The sequence below is a fragment of the Dermacentor silvarum genome, chromosome 11, assembly GCF_013339745.2.
Source record: "Dermacentor silvarum isolate Dsil-2018 chromosome 11, BIME_Dsil_1.4, whole genome shotgun sequence".
NCBI classification, from domain to species: Eukaryota; Metazoa; Arthropoda; class Arachnida; order Ixodida; family Ixodidae; genus Dermacentor; species Dermacentor silvarum.
In genome coordinates, this window is record NC_051164.1 from 73,592,123 (window position 1) to 73,609,953 (window position 17,831).

Genomic DNA, 17,831 nt, shown 5'->3' on the forward strand with positions numbered 1-17,831 from the left:
CTATTGATATGCCCTATTCAAACGCAAGGACCCATCGACTACGTTGCCACTCCATCAGTCGTTCCTTCAACGCGGACGCTACGCCGTCAAGCAGCCCACTTTGCCGTGCGAGACAACACCCTCTAACGCCGCAACTGTAGGCCTGACGGTCGGAAATGGCTTCTGGCTATCCCTCGTCACCTGCGCTCCGATATGTGCGAATACTTCCATGCTGACCCTCAAAGCGCCCAGGCCGTCGTCCTAAAAACCTTCATAAGGCTGCGCCAACGATATTACTGGCGTGCAGTAACACACCCAGGATCGCTGCCGGGAGGGGGGGGGGGGGGGGGGGGGGGGGGGGGGACGGTTTGCCAATACCATCTAAACAGCACTACTCTCGATGTCGTCACGGGAAATTGTCAAACAAATGCGCTTTTTGCGAGTGTGCAGACGATTGCGCGTCTTACATCTTAGTTGCAGTACTGAAATGCGTAAGGAAAGAAAAGGGGTTAAACAAAAGGGGGGGTTAAGTCGGCCTAAGGGGGGGGGGGGGGGTTAAAACCCCCGAATCCCCGCCTGTCGGTGCGCCACTGCTGGCGTGGAATGTATCGGTTTGTCCAGCAGTACGTTCGATCATGCACCGCCTGCCAACAAAGCAAAACTCCCCCACTGCGCCCTACTGGCCCACTACAGCGGCTACCGTGTCCTGCTCGAACGTTCGACCGCGTAGGCATCGACCTCTATGGCCCGCTACCATACAGCGGATGGGAGCGGGCCATACAGCGGGTAGAGTGGGCCATATAGCGGATGGGAGCGGGCCTCTTCCCGCCGCGACCGCGCGCGACGTGGCGATGTTCGTTCTTCGCAACTTCGTCCTTGGCCACGATGCTCCTCGAGAACTACTCCGCGGCAGGGTCGTGTCTTTTTGTCAAAAGCGATACAATCCCTCCTTCACGAGTGCCAGATCATTCACCGGAAATCGAGCTCGTATCACCCCCAAACGAACGGTCTCACGGACCGCTTCAACCGAATACTTGGCGACATGTTCAGGATGTACGTCTCGTCCGACCACACCAATTGCGATGCTGTTCTCCCGTTCGTTACTTTCGCCTATAACACCGCGACGCAAGCGACCACCAGTTTTTCATGTTTTTTTTTTGTTTTTTCTTGTAAGGACGTAAGCCTTCGTGTCCTCTGGATACTATCCTGCCCAACCGACCTGACGCGTCCGAGTGACAACTATTTCAGAAGTCTCCCGATACGCCGATGATTGCCGCTAGCTGGCTCGTTCGTTCACCATCGAGGATCAGGGGTGTCAGAAGACAAGACGTGACAGTCATCAGGCCACGCTCACATTCCATGCCGGGCTTGCTTAGTGGCTATGGTGTTGGGCTGCTGAGCAAGAGGTCGCGGGATCGAATCCCGGCCAAGGCCGCCGCATTTCGATGGGGGCGAAATACGAAAACAACCGTGTACTTAGGTTTAGGTGCACGTTCAAAAACCCCAGGTGGTCCAAATTTCCGGAGTCCCCCACTACGGCGTGCCTAGATCGTAGTTTCGGCACGTAAAACCCCATAATTGAGTTCCCTTATTTGTCTATGGATACCGCCTCACACTCCCGGCCTTTCTTCTAAACTATTTGCGTGGTACGACGAACCGTATTGGATCATCGAAGCCTCCTCACCTGTGAACTATATCGTTGAGCCCATCACACCATCGCCGGACCTTTGTTGCCGATGTCGCGACACAGTGCATGTTAGTCGGCTGAAGCCTTATTATGACCCCCTCATCCTGTCTGCTCCTTGAGTCGCCAGGATGGCTCCGTTTCACATCCGGGGCCAATGTAATGAAGCAGACACGCCTCGTGCTTTCGGTAGCAGCTCAAGAACGGCTACGATGAGTCGTGCTGTGATTGCAAGAGAGCTCGGGCTGTTCGCTGCTGCTTGCCTGCTGTTAGACTACTTATGATCTTTAACTAAACATCGTTGCAATTGGAACATAATCATCATCAACAATTTTATGTCCACTGCAGGACGAGGGCCTCTCCCTGGGATTTTGAATTACCGCTGTCTTGCGGTAGCTGATTCCAACTTGCGCCTGCAAATTTCCTAACTTCACCACCCTACTTGCTTTTCTGCCCCCTCGACTGCAATTCCCTTCCTTCTCTTGGTATCCATTCTGTAACTCTAATGGTCCACTGGTTATCTACCCTACGCATTACATGGCCTGCCCAGCTCCATTTTTTTCTCTTAATGTCAACTAGAATATCGGCTATCCACGTTTGCTCTCTGATCCACGCCGCCTTCTTCCTGGCTCTTGACGTTAGGCCCAACAGTTTTCGTTCCATCGCTCTTGTGCGTTCCTTAACTTGTTCTCGAGCTTCCTTGTTAACCTCCGAGTTTCTGCCTCATATGTTAGTACCGGTAGAATGCAATGATTGTACAATTTTCTTTTCAACGACAATGGTAAGCTCCCCGTGAGGATTTGGCAATGTCTGCCGTATGCACTTTAAGTCAAATTTATTATTCTGTAAATGTTTTCTGATGATGAAGGTCCTCTGTGAGTAATTGACATAGATTAACGTACTTTCTCACACACTCTAGAGGCTGGCTGGCGATCCTGAATTCTTGTTCCCTTGCGAGGCTATTGAAGATTATCTTTGTCTTGTGCATCTTAGTCTTCAACCCCATTCTTACACTTTCTTGGTTAAGGTACTCAATCATTTGTTGTAATTCGTGCTCATTGTTGTTGAATACGACAATGTCGTCTACAAAGAGAAGGTGGCTGAGATATTCTCCGTTGATCCTCATTCCTAAGCCTTCCCAGTCAAAGAGTTTGCATACTTCTAAGCATGCAGTGAATAGCATTGGAGAAATTGTGTCTACTTGTTTGACCCCTTTCTTGATAGGTAACTTTCTACTTTTCTTGTGGAGGACCAAGGTAGCTGTGGAATCCTTGTAGATATTTGTCAAGATATTCATGTATGCCTCCTGTACTCCTTGATTAAGCAATGCCTCTATGACTGCTGGTATCTCTACTGAATCAAATGCCTTTTCATAATCTATGAAAGCCATATGGGGAGGTTCATTGTACTCCGCAGATTTTTCGATTACCTGATTGATGACATGGATATGATCCATGGTAGAATATCACTTCCTGAAGCCAGCCTTCTCGCTTGGTTGGCTGAAGTCAAGTGTGGACCTGTTCCTATTGGAAATTATCTCGGTGAATATTTAATACAATACTGAAAGCAAGCTAATGGCTCTATAATTCTTCAATTCTTTAGCGCCTCCCTTTTTATGGATTAGTTTACTGTTGGCGTTTCTCCAGCTCTCTGGCACACTTGAAATCGTGAGGCATTGCATAAAAGGGCCGCAAGGTTTTTTAAGCTTGATATCTCCTCCATCCAACATCGGCTACTCTGTTGCATTTGGACCATAGTAGCATTTAAAAGGTTGAAAGACAGCAACACCAATCAACCAAAATGGACAGAAACATATTTTGTTTACAGGTTCCATACCCTACTGTGTTCGGATAATGTGTTGCGAAAGTCAATTTGCTTGCTGGCAGTGTAATGCCTTTTGCGTTTTTAAGGGTGGATAGCCGTACAAAATGCCCTTGACCTGTCCTTATTCTGGTCAGCCTTTTTTTTTTTAATTTGGCGTAACTTTGACGAAAGCTCCCATACTGTACTCTGAAGGTGTTTAAGTGTGTACAAAGGATATATTTCGCAGGTTGCAGCTTATACATGTGTACGGTTGTAGAAATGCCTTATTTTGGCAGTGTAGTAAAGATGATTATCACATTATAATGTTATTTTTGCAAATCACTGTCTTCAGGTAATGCTCAGTTAACAATTATGTGCTGTTCACTAACAAACAAAAGCATGCACAATAGGCTTGGTAAATGAGCGGATATGACCGCTTATTTATGCACGCAGAAAGGCGCTTAACATTTTGAGCGGTGCTCTTGAATGTTTCACTGTAAATACTGATTGGGTAGTTGTTATTACGTCTCGCGATGTGGGCTATAAGTCGTAAAAAAATTGAGGGAGAAACTGTGCTACCTGTGATATGTTTGCTGCCAAGTTTGCACTTTTCATTTATGCATTACTAATTGGCTGATATAATATAAATTGGTCGATGTTAATGTCGATTGTAATGGTGAGTTCGCGCCCAAATGCTGATATGGCAGCTTAGTATTCTTGAGGTCGTTTATTTGTTCAGTCAGAAGACACATGGATTTCCTCACAGCGTATATATAGTGTTCTAGAGGCCTTGTTGAAATAAATCTATTTTTCCTTCGTGGAAGGGTGATTTTCATGATTACGCCCATCGAAATCTTAAGTTGCTTAGGGTATAGCGCTGTGAAATCCACCTTAGAAAATAGTGTAAGTGTAATACTCATATCGAGGGGTATAAGCGTGCGAGTTCTAAACACACAAGAACGTTGTTAAAGGTGTAAAATGGTTTGCAGTGTGCGTCGCCCGTCGAAGCACCTAATTCTAAGTTCTTATTAACATAGAGCAGAACTAGTAAATACCCACTGAGCGCGTGGAAATCACTTTATGTTGCAACAAAAAAGCAAAGAGGTTGGTGCTGCCAAGGTTAAAACGATAAGCACCACTGCACTTTGTTATCAACTATGTCAGTCAGCAGATACAAAGAAAGGCACTCGTGTGTTGCTATATCGGCAACTAGGTGGTGTATGAGTTACGAACAGTACCATTGCTGCCAATGTAATATTGCATCTCAAAAAAAATCTTGGAAAAATTGCTTGTGTGGCGTTAATATTACGTAGGATATGGGTATCTTGTAATTACTTAAGCTTGGTGTCAGAGCAACCATGCTGTAGAAATTAAGTTTTTTTAAACAAAATCGTATCAGTTATGTTGAAAGGATAGTTTAAAAAAGACACGTCCCTGCAATTTTAACTGTATATGTACACAGAGAAAGTTCTTATTTGTCCACAACCACAATGGAGCTCGAAATGCGCCCGAGTTTTTCGCACATATGCTAATTGGGCAGAGTTGACTTGCGGACAATTTAACTAGTATATTCAGCTTTTTTTGAGTGAATGACTGAGCCGTCAAGGGCTTTTGAAACACTTTTTATTAAAGTCGAGAAATACATCTGAAGTATTTGCAAAGATCGCCTTTGATCCCCTCGCGGTGCTCCTGGTCGATTTTCAATGCCTTGCACGGCAAAGTCTACGGCGGTGCGGGATGGCGCCTTAAACGCTCCGTCTATTCAACGTCACCGCGGCGCGCAGTTGAAGTTTGCCTTTGATGTTCGAATAGACGCCCCTACTTCCAATTCTGGCGCCTGCGACGAGCCAACTCAGAGGCTGTCCCTCAGCTTATGGTTGAGTGCACGGTGTCTGATGCCTTTGATCTGGTACAATGTACTGGAGAGCTACGCGCTGCTCCTATGCATGCCGAGTGACATGAGTATCACATTCCATTTAGCATTTATCTGTGCAACAATCACACAGTTTTCCATGGTCGAAGAAACTTCAAGTTCATTTTGGCTCGTGCGAGTACGTCGGCAGAGCGCATACCGGTTGAGCGATTGCTGCCGCCCTCCGGGCTCGTGTTGGATGGATTCTTGACATAACGAGCTACGACCATGATTGTGACAAACCTCGAGTGTGTCGCGCTTGGGATGCAGATAACTTGTTCGTCAGGTGTAGACGCTCGGGCTTTGAGTCACGTCACTCACAGATACCAGTCAGAGTAAGCTGTTGTCCTCAGCGAGCCATAGCGAGCTCAGCGATCGGGCTCATATAGCGACATCCTGCAGCCGCCGCAGCGTCTGCGCTACGCTGCAGACGCAGCTAGATGCGACTGTAGTGGCTAATATGTGCACGACCGGGCTGGCGTTCAAGCTCGGGCTCATGTGCTCCAGTCTGGTGGTGCTACGTGATGCGTACCAGCTTTGCCCTGCTCCAGCTTCACCAACGGACAGCAGCTACATTCACATTGTGGTTTTTGAATAATATCTCAATACGAAGGGATGTCAGCCAAGGCGTCTAGCCAGGAGCGGCCAGGAGTTAGACGCGCTGGAAAGCGTATGTGTGGTTCGCGTGGTTAGAAGACAGTTAAAGGTTCAAAACTAATCGGAATTAGCGAGACCGGATGGCTACTACACTCATAAGCACTGTGGCCAAATTTTCATTCCTACGCGGGCGGCCGCAACTGAGCGTTAGCAGAGGATAGTCGGGGATAGTACGACATTCGTACTTGTGGTAGTCAGTAGTTATCATAAATTCGAAATGGAAATTTTCGCTTCCTTCAGCCTGTTTATTAAAGTGCGTCAAGAATATACGCAGTAACAGCAGAAAGGAGCGCAGTGATTCAAGCACACTTCATGAATAATGTCAGCTTTTGGCCAACAGCGGCCACCTATGGGAATCTATGAGGAAGTGCAACATGACCGAAAAGAGTGAGAAGAAGGCTTCTGTTGAAAAGAGGCTGTTTGAGAAAAAGCTGACTTCGCGCTCCCTTTGCGAGCTCGACACGACGCGCACGACTGCGAGATTTGGCGCAGATGCTCACAGTCGGGTGCCTTATCTGCGAGATGGTTCAAGACAATTTTAAATATAGCCATTGTATTGCGAAGGCAAGAAAAGTCCTCGTGTGGCGGTGCTTGAGCAGCATAACAAAGAGCAAGAATAATGAGCACAGAGGCGTCGAGTATCAAAGGGCTTACAGTGTAATTTTTACAAATTTCCATGCTACGTTTTCACCAAAAGTATAATTTTTAATGCTCAATTGTCGTCTTATTCCTTCTGTTTGTTACTCGTGTTCATTCAGTTTGTGTCCATCCCTTAGAATATCAACGCCACGCACTTTGAGGACTCCCAGGAAGATTTTGACAAAAACGTAAGTAAATACGTCTCATTCTGTTCTCAGTCTGTCTCACTGCTTGAACTGTGAATACGTGGTATGTGATGACTAACCGCTGCACAATAGCTGGCAAACTTTCTTCTTGTATTTACTCGACAAGTAGAGCACAATATATTATACAGGGCGTTTGTACGCAGACTTTAGGTAATGCTTAAAAAGTGTGATTGAGAATTAAATGTGCTGTCCTTTCAAAGACATGCCGTTATCGTTGGCAATCACGGTGTGACGGGTCATATGTGGTAATTAGTCGATAATCACCAAAAATATGCTAAATAGCTTATTTTCACTAGGCTCATCGTAATTGGGAAATTGAAGCAATATATCCGTACAAGCCACATCAACTTTTGAGTCGGGAAAACGTTATTGAGGTTGCACTTCGTGAACGTAGGTGGCGCGCAAACTTACCGGTGCTATAGCTGAGACTAAGCTACCGGCCTTCGGTGCGCCTAGACCGTCTACTCTGTCCACGTCGCAGATCGTATTCGAGGCGGCTCGTGCGGCCGCGCCATGCGCAGCTGCCGCTGGAGTAGAACCGCCGCCCCCCTCCCTCGCAGGCCTCGCTCACGTGAGATTGGGCCGCCATCGTCGGCTCACCGTCGCACGCTTTCACTCGCACACGGAGGGTACGGTGCGAGAGGGTGATGTTATCACGAGACGGATACGGTACGTCCCTGTGGCAAACAAAACCTGAAGCAACTGCCCCAGGAGGTCGCGTAATTCATTTTCCAGGGCAGCTGGGCCCTTGGACTGTGGCGCCGCCGCACGGGAGAACGTGAACCACGGCGGCGCTTCGGATCTGTTTGTGCCGCGGCGGAAGCCGCGGTGCCGGGCGCTGACGCGAAGCGGCGGTCGTTGGGGTGTTGCAGAGTGCAGCGTAGCAACACCTGAACACCCCAATAGCCGAAGGACCAGAAAAGGCAGATCACTGTCACCTGCCAGACTTGTAGGCACAACTGTGGCTGCTGTTAAGGGATCAATGTTATTGCTAAATAAGCGCATCACTGTTTTGATGATCCAAATATAATCTCACTATAAGGGAGGGAGCAGTCTACCTGACTGGAGCAGTATTTCTTTATTTGGGCTGTTGCTACGCTGCGCTCCGCAACACCCCAACGAGCGCCGTTTCGCATTGGCGCCCGGCACCGCGGCTTCCGCCACGGCACGGGGCTCAAACAGATCCGAGGCGCCGCCGTAGTTCACGTTCTCCCGTGCGGCGGCGCCACAGTCCGAGGGCCCAGCTGCCCTGGAAAATGAATTGTGCCAGGAGGTCAACCTAGGGAGCCTACATGCAAGCGCTGTTAGGTTAACCCAGCGCACCTCCGCCAACCTTCCTCCTACCGCGACACTTAGCCCCGTTTCTCCTTCCCCTCTTTGCTCAACGTCACCTAGACTTTCTCAAGGTGGCGTTGCATTGCGTTGCAATCGCGTGCCGTACTTCGCCCGGCGCGTGATTCTCTTCACCTCCAGGCACGTTTGTCCTCCGCTTTCTTCGTGGCTTCGAACAGACATTTGCCGATTACGCCAGCTGGCCAGTTACCATTGCTCGTAAAGTGCGATTACCCGCGGAACTGTGGCACGACGAATTTAGGTTCTCCGAGCACACAAAACCGAAACTGAGAGGCTCCACGGTGCGCAAAGTCGCACCATTCCACGTGGCGTACTGCTTACGTGACCCAGCAGCGGACCGCCAACGAACTGCTGCTCCGTACTCCTCGCTGCAGCAGTGCGCTGCTTGCCTCCCAGTTTCGGTTTTGTGCGGTCAGAGAACCGAAACTCGTCATACCACACTTCCACGGGTAATCACATTTTACAGCGCAGCTGTATACGGCTACACTGGCAAATTTTCTGCGTACGTGCGTGTACACCGTCGCGTCGACAAAGAAAAATTTTCTCTCTAGAGCTAGTGCAATTTTGCGTTGAATTTTTAAAACATAAACTGAATATAAAACACAATTATATTTTCTCGTGCGTTAAAATTACAATCGGATGCTGTCATGTCTGCAGGTATTGTATAAGTCGTCCTTTACAAATTTTCTGACGCACTTCAATTTGAACAATTGAATAAGTTCAATAACGCACTTGCGCCAGGCGAAGGGTCTACTAGAATTAGGGCATATGCTGCACTCTGGCGCGCCTGCGTGCGCTCGTGACGAACGTGACCAGGCGATGTAACTATCCTTTATGAGTGGGCGCTCTGTCCATTGCATCGGTCGTGCAGAGTGTGCTCCCAGCGTAATCGACATCAGGGCAAGACTTCAAAAATTGAAGGACACTTTGTAGTTTCCAAAGTGTGTTCGGCGAAAGCCTGTGCCCATTAGACTCACTACCGCCGCATGCGCACTCGCTCATTCTTCTTCTGGCGTTTCGTATCGGGGGAATCCACATTCGTGGGGTGCTTTTCCGAACCGCTTGCCGTGGAATCATCACCGGGCCGCTTGGGAGCCATCCGACTGCTACAACGAGATGTCTGACGAAGGAGCGTGGCGAAATGGCTGTGCCATCACGAAATCACGAAAAGGCTGTGCCATTTCGTGATTGCTGAGAGAGTGCAAGGGGGAGAGGCCACAGCTGTGGCGGCGCAATTGTTGCTATGTGCCGCTGTGCCATCACGTGATTGCTGAGAGAGTGTGAGGGGGATGCTGAGTGCGATGTTTCGCAAGCTGTGGGCAAGGAGCGACGCATCAGCCGGCGCATTGTGATGATGCAACATCCAAGTCTGGTTTTACCACAAATCAGGCCTCTTACTGCGCACAGCATCCCTCAAACGTGCTAGAATTTTCTGGTAGACTTCCTTGTTTACCGTCTGACCACGTGGTACAAGTTCTTGATGGACAATGTTTTTGCGTTGGAAAAAACAACCAACATCACCTTGTTGATTGACCTACTCATGCGTGCTTTTTTTGGAGAAGACCATTTGCCCACCCACTGCGACGACTGCACCTTCGTTTCAACATCATAACCATACACTCACGTCTCATCGCCTGTTACGATGTTCTAAAAAAGTTTCCTTTTTCATTGGCAGAGGCAAGCAGTTCATGGCTAATTTTAACATGGTCTGTTTTTGGCCGTAAGTCAACAAACGTGGCACACATTGTGCACTGATAGGATGCACCTCAAGTTTGTCACTCAAAATTTGATGGCCATGATCCTACGCTGATGCCCACTTCATTGGCAACTTTTAGAACAGGTAAATGACGATGTGCACGAGTCACAGCAACAACTATCTTGACAGGGTCATCATTTCTTGATGTGGAAGGTCGTCCATGCTTGGCATGGTCACCGGCCGTCGTTCTGCCGCGTTCAAAATGCTTAAACCACTCATGGCACTGCCTGTGACTCATACAGTCCTCCCTGTATGTTTGGCTAAGCAACTGAAATCTCTCAGTGAAAGTTTTGCCAAGTTTGTAGCAAACTTTCACTCACACATGTTGTTCTTCAAGCTCTTTGTAACTTTGGCACTAATCCGACGAACAGCCTGTGCATGTACTCACTTCAGCGGCTGTAGCTTGACAACTAGCGGTCACAGCGAAACGCGGGAAAGGGCACTTTGTTGTCTAAACGTGCCGTTACGTGCGCTTAGTAGCCGCAGCGTGCTTCCTATGCCGGTTAGCGTGCTATTTCAAAAGTTCGGTTCTTTTTGTTCACACCTCGTACTTGTGCACTGTAGCCGTTCACTTATTTCGATCCACGTTCCTGAGTCTTTCTTCAAAACTAATTTTGCTCTGCGCTACTCTTATTTCAAAAGCTGCCCAACCCATGTCACCCCGCACTGCATCATTTGTGTTTTTACCGTGGACTCATAAAGCCAACTGACCTACCTATCTTTGGTTAACTTGAAACCTCGACGAGATATGCGACTTTAAGCAAACAATGGCATTTGCGAACATTAGCGCTGGCACCATTACGCCTTTGCAGATTCCACGCGCCACCTCATATTTATAGCGGCCCCTAAGAGCTGTATGTTTCGTTATTGCTGCATTACGCTTCCCCTTAATTATCATATTATCTTAGTGGCTGCTTGAGTAAGTCATTCCTTCGTTTATGTATATGTCGAGGTGCTTATATTGCTTGCCCCAGACTTATGACTAGCTGTTGAATTAATGCCACGTAATTGCTCATCTCTTCCTTAAAGATAATTCCCGATTTCTCTCTGCTAGACATAAGGCCTAGATTTGTCGCTGCGCCACCACACATATTTGCAAGTTTCTCTATACCTCTTGTATTGACCTGCGTACGACATAGTAGCACTATGTCGTACGCACACATCCCTCCAGCGACATTATGTTGCACGATTTGTAGTTGCATGATACACTTTACAAAGAACGAGCGGCTTCAGTATTTTGTAAACTTGAGAACATAACGTGTGTACCGTTCTTACGTCCCTTGTAATTAAAGTGACGTGACTTTCCTTTATATGGTACAGTCCACTAAATATGAAGAATATATTGTTTCTTGTTTGCGTATTATGTATATCGTGTATCGTGTACTTATGAATGCATAACATGAGACTCTTTGTGTATTATGATATTTATGCTGTGTTATGTTATGCGTTAGTTTGTTACTCTCTCGCTATACGGCTTTTTTGTGGGTATTTTCCGTTGTCTATTCTTTCTTTTGCCACAGAATATCAGGCTGCTATCTATATGCGTTTTGGGAACTCGCCAAATCAAATCAAACGCTTATTTATTTTTTTCGAAGTAGGAGTACAACAACAAGGATATGGAGAAGAGGGTCCCAAGGTCACAAGACCGTACCGAGACCCTCTGTACATGACTATTGCATACAAATTACGAAATTAGCAGAGAAATATAGAAATAACCAAACCAACAGAAGAAATGGGTGCATAAGTTACAGAATTATTACATTGATAAAGGCATCAATAACCAAAGTATTTAAATACATAAATCTGTTTTGTGAGAGCAGAAATATTTGACAGAGAAACACAAATTCACACTAACACTGAAAATATGCAAGGAAAGTGAATATGAGCAGTAACAGTGCATCGATATCATGTAAGATAATCACAAAGCTAAATTAAAAAGAGAAAGAAAAAGAAAGAACAACAAAAGAACAGCGCACATACAGTAAAGAATTCATAACAGAATTATTTATTTGAAAGATGGCATTTATGTGTTTTTTAAATGCAGTAAGAGATGATGTTTTGATGGGGTAGGGAAGAGAATTGCACATTTTATTAGCGCAGAATGATGCTGTCATATAACTGTACTTAGTAAGAACTTTAGGCAGCAACAAACAATTTTTATGAGCAGAACGAGTAGAGATAATTTTCTTCAAGGAATCCAAGGAAATAAAATTGTGTGTAAGGTCATTAATAATCAACCTCAAAAGCATAGTAATTAAGTTGAGTATGAATAAATCAGAAGTTGTCAGCAATTTATTCTCCATGCGTATGATATTAATTTTATATCGCCTAAAGTTATACATAATGAGCAGAGCTTGGCTTTGTATGTGCTGAACAGATGATAAGTGACACTCATGTGTGTTGCCATTAGCAGCAATACCGTAATTAATATGACTATGAATGAATGCATAGTAAAGTGAAAGGAGAGCAGGAGTAGACCGACAAGCTCTAGCTTTTATGAGTGTTCTTATAGCGAAAGAAGTTCTTTTCTTAACTGGTGCAATATGTTTGTGAAATTTTAGTTGTTGATCAAGGTAGATACCAAGGAATGAAACACAGTCGCTAGTCGAAATAAAGTACGAATCAAGGGAAACCTGAGGTGAAAATGATAGTCTTCTTTTAGGGGAGCGAAAAACCATGAATTTAGTTTTGTTTAGATTTAAAATCAAGTGATTACTGTGACACCAAGTAGCAATGTTTACTAATGCACTGTTTGATTGATAAGTTACGTTGTTAAAGATACATCTGAGTCTGAGATAGTTGTGTCATCAGCATATAAAATGGATTGTGAGGGTGAGGCCCTGTTGCGTAAGATCATTTTTGTAGAGAAGGAATAATAAGGGTTCCAAGATAGGGCTGTGCGGCACCCCATGATGAATTGTTGTTGTGTCTGAAAACTCGCCCGAGAAATAAACTGTTAGATTTTTGTTACACAAGTAGTTTCTTAAAAAAGATTAACGCTGGACCTGTTCTTCCATAGGCTTCTAATTTTTTAGTAGCATATTGCGATTAATTGTATCAAACGCTTTGGAGAAATCCAAATATACAGAACCAACGATAAGTCCTTTGTCATAGGTATTCGTAATGTAGACTGTTAATGAGATTACCGTCAACTCGGTTGAACTGCCTGAACGAAAACCAAATTGGAAGTTATTCAAGAGATTAAACTTTCTCAAATAATTATTCAAACGACAAAACATCGCTTCTCAATTATTTTGCTTATTTTAGAAGATAGAAATAGGTCAGTAATTAGAGATAATAGACCTATCACCTTTCTTAAAAATGGGTACGACTTGTGTGTTTTAATGGTGCACAGAAAAATGCCAGTTTTAAAGATGCTGTTAATTATGTGGGCTAACGTTTGACAGATTTAATGACCTACCATTTTTAAGTGACGTGCTTGAATGCCATCTAATCTGGGCCAAGTATCCTTAAGGTTCATAATCACGGTGAAAACTTCTTTTAGCCTTACAGGGAAAAGAAAAAACGATAAACTAACTCGATCCATGATACATCCAACACCCACGTGATGCTGATTGTAAATTTTGAAAAAAAGTCACTAAAAGCATTAGCAATTTGAAGGTCGTCTTCATATGCAGTATCATTACAATTAATTTTAGAGATTGAAGTCTGACTCGTTGATCGGTTTAAGAATGCATGAGCAACTCCAATTTTAAATGCAAAGCATTTCTTGGCGAACATTTGCTACTTTGACAGTATCTATCTATTTATCTATCTATCTAACTATCCATCTGTCTATCTATCTATCTATCTATCTATCCATCTATCTATCTATCTATCTATCTATCTACCTATCTATCTATCCATCTTTCTGTCTATCTATCTAACCGCCTAGGACTTCGTGCTCTCATGGTTCTTTAGTTAACTTGGTATGTAACAAAATTGGCATACAATGACAAGAGCATATGACAAACATAAATGATATGTCATGACATGAATGTCATGACATGACATGTCATGTCATCACATGCGTGACATGTAGGTCATGAAACAGCCGCCTACGTCGTGGTGCTCTCATGGTGTTTTCGTTAACTTGGTAGGTACCAAAATTGGTATAGTATGACCGGAGTGTATGACGAACATAAGTGATAGGTCATGACATAAATGTCATGACTTGCGTGTCATGTAGGTCATGCCCTAGCGAAAAAGATTAACACTCAAAAACCAATGGAATGGGTGCGGACGTGGGCACTAAGTGTAGGAAACTCTACAGGATGCTGGTAGAAGTCATAGTCATGAGCATGACTCAGCAAAAATGACAATGACTCAACGAAAAAGGATTAACACTCAAAAATGCCTGGAATGGGTTCGGACGTGGACACTAAGTGAAGGAAACACTCAATGATGATGGTAGAACTCATAGTCATGAGCATGACTCAGCCAAAATGACAATCACTCAGCGAAAAAATATTAACACTGAAAAACCACTGGAATGGGTTCGGATGCGGTACTAGTTGAAGGAAAAAGCTAAGGTTGTTGGTCGAAGTCGTAGTCATGACCGTGACTGAGCAAAAATGACAATGACTCAGCGAAAAAACATTAACACTCAAGAACCACTGGAATGGGTTCGGATGGGGTACTAGTTGAAAGAAAAGGCTAAGGTTGTTGATCGAAGCCATAGTCATGACCGTGACATAGCAAAAATGACCATGACTCAGCGAAAAAACATTAACACTCAAAAACACTGAAATGGGTTCGGACGTGGGTACTAAGTGAAGGAAACACTAAAGGATGGTGGTAGAAGTCATAGTCATGAGTATGACTAAGGCTTTCGCCCTAAGGTATCTTAGGTGTAGCTAAAGGGACTGCTGGGGACTCATGCCATGAATGTCATGACATGCGTGTCATGTAGGTCATGAAAAAGCCGCCTACGTCTTTGTACTCTCATGGTCGTTTCATTAAATTGGTAGGCTACCTGCACACTGCTTCGCATAACATGGATTCCCACAGGGCGTGGAATCTGTCGGCTTTTTTTAAATGCGAAGCATTTCTTGGCGAACATTTGTCCATTTGACAGTATCTATCTAGCCGCCAACGTCTTGGTGCTCTCATGGTCGTATCGCTGACTTCGTATTTACCAAAATTGGCATACTATGACAAGAATGTATAACGAGCATAAATGATAAGTCATGACATGAATATCATGACATGCGTGTCATGTAGGTCATGAAACAGCTGCCTACGTCTTAGTGCTCTCATGGTCGTTTTGTTAACTTGTTAGGTACCAAAATTGGCATATTGTGAGAACAGTGTATGACGAACATAAATGATAGGTCGTGACATGCGTGTCATATAGGTCCTAAAACAGCCGCCTAAAATGACAGTGGACCCAGCGAAAAAACATTAACACTCAAGAACCACTGTAATGGGTTGTGACGTGGGTACTAAATGAAGGAAACACTAAAGGATAATGGTAGAAGTCATTGTCATGGACATGACTCAGCAAAAATGACAATGATTCAGCGAAAAAGATTAACACTCAGAAACCACTGAAATGGGTTCGGGCGGGGGTACTAAGTGAAGAAAATACTAAAGGATTATGATAGCAGTCATCGTCATGAGCGTGACTCAACAAAAATGACAATGACTCAGCGAAAAAAGATTAACACTCAGAAACCCCTGGAATGGGTTCTGACGGGGGGACTAAGCGAAGGAAACACTAAAGGATGGTGGTAGAAGTCATAGTCTTGAACATGACTGAACAAAAATGACAATGACTCAGCGAAAAACATTAACACTCAAAAACCACTGGAATGGGTTCAGAGGGGGTACTAGTTAAAAGAAAAGGCTAAGGTTGTTGGTCGAAGCCATAGTCATGACCGTGACATAGCAGAAATGACCATGACTCACCGAAAAAACATTCACACTCAGAAACCACTGAAATGGGTTCGGACGTGGGTACTAAGTGAAGGAAATACTAAAGGATAATGGTAGCAGTCATAGTCATGAGCATGGCTAAGGCTTTCGCCTTAAGGACTCCTAGGCGTTGCTAAAGGGACTCCTAAGGACTCATGCCATGAATGTCATGATATGCGTGTCATGTAGGTCATGAAAGAGCCGCCTACGTCTTGGTACTCTCATGGTCGTTCCGTTAACTTGGTAGACTCCCTGCACACTGCTTCGCATAACATCGACTCCCACAGGGCGTATGATCTGCCGGCTGATCTGCCGGCTGATCTGCCGACTATCCAGCTATGAGTGCTTCATGTCGACCAAACACGGAGAATGCAGCAAGATTATTGTTTTCATACGACGTGACCTTACGTACTTCCATTATGCAATGCCGCCTGACCATGAAAACCAGTACATGTGTCTAACAGTGAAGGAACGCAAGCTCACTTTCACAGTAGTTGAAGCCTAAATATCGCCCTCAAGTGGGCTGGACTACGAGCGGTTATGGGGCAGCCTTGTGTGATGACTGGAGATTTTCATGCCCACCACTATCTCTAGGGAAGCTCTAAGATAAACTCGAGGGGCGGAATATTAGCGGCGTTTGCCTCCGCGCAAGAACTGTGTTTGCTAAGCGATGGAAGCCCCACCTTTCTGCGTTGGACAGGAGCCGCCTGGACCTCACCATTGTTTCACGCTCCTTCACAAGAAAGGTTAGGTGGTTAGGTGGCCTCCACACTTACTTTGTGTTTGTCCATGCATGTCAAAGGTGGTTTGACCACTGCACTGAATAAGCTTGGCTACCACCAAATAACTCATCGTGCGGCTTCTCAAGGAAGTGCACTGCAAACGTACGCTGACAAACACTCCTTCACGTAATTATAAATAAGCATAAATGCCCACTAGGGTGTTATTGACGCTGTGTTCGTCCTCTCTCGATTTTGTCCTTTTGCTTCCGAGCTATCAACCGATATACGAGGTCTTGCAGGTAAGTCTGGCTTCGTCACAAGGAATACTATTTAAATACACCGTGTCAAATGCGACGAGCCATTAAGTAATTTCTTCACTAACACATTGAAGTAAAAAGTGCCACAATAACCTTGAACGTTTTCTCACTCTTTCAGGATACGGACTACGAGACGAAGAAAGTAAGTAGATTACACTTTCTGCCCAAGTCACTCATACACTCTAGTTTACGGAAAACTCTGCTGGTAATTTGTGACCGAACATATTTCCGCAAATAAAGAAGTCATTTGCCTAGAACCGACGGCTGTAACATAGAGACCGTAATACAAAATACCAGTGATTTCGTATTGAGAAGCCTGCATACTGAATCTGTAGTATACGGTTGAACCGTTAAAGTACAGGTGCTTCCCGTATTCAGAAAACGAAGACTGTATGCTGAATATGTATCGTACGATGTAACCGTTAAGTTACAGCTTCTCTTATTACGCTTTGTAGAGCATATTCATTGTGTAGAAAATGTAATATCGGGAACACAAGTGCTAAGAACGCGTGAGTGTCGACCGAAATTTACCGCTGCGGTATCTGCCGCGATCAGCCACACTAACATCTGCGCTTGGAAAGTGCTCCACGGTTTCTGGTGGTCTTGAACGCAGATGATATCGCGGCTCATACCGGCGGATAATGCAGCGATGCAATTTGGTCGACGCTCGCACGTCTTGGGTAATTTTGTACCCGATAGAACAGGGGTGGTCAAAAATTTCCAGGCCACAGCTTGCGGCAACACGTTCACTCTCAAGAAGCTGGCGATGGTTCTGGAGTAACTTTGGCGATCGGAAGCTGTGGGTGGTGAGAAACAGTGCCCCTTACTCTTGGCGATTTTTAAGCCTTTCGATAAGACATCGTTAAGGCAAACATGAGCAGCTTCGT

The 17,831-nt window shown here is 45.1% G+C and overlaps 1 protein-coding gene across 1 annotated transcript in view; it reads left to right on the forward strand.

The window, feature by feature from the left end:
* Positions 1-17,831, forward strand: part of LOC119433893 (membrane metallo-endopeptidase-like 1) — an 83,818-nt gene that overhangs the window by 43,571 nt on the left and 22,416 nt on the right. Inside the window, exons 9-10 of the mRNA XM_037701177.2 lie at positions 6,812-6,862; positions 13,601-13,613. Of these exons, the coding sequence (XP_037557105.2) occupies positions 6,812-6,862; positions 13,601-13,613 (64 nt within the window). The remainder of the gene's footprint in view (positions 1-6,811; positions 6,863-13,600; positions 13,614-17,831) is intronic.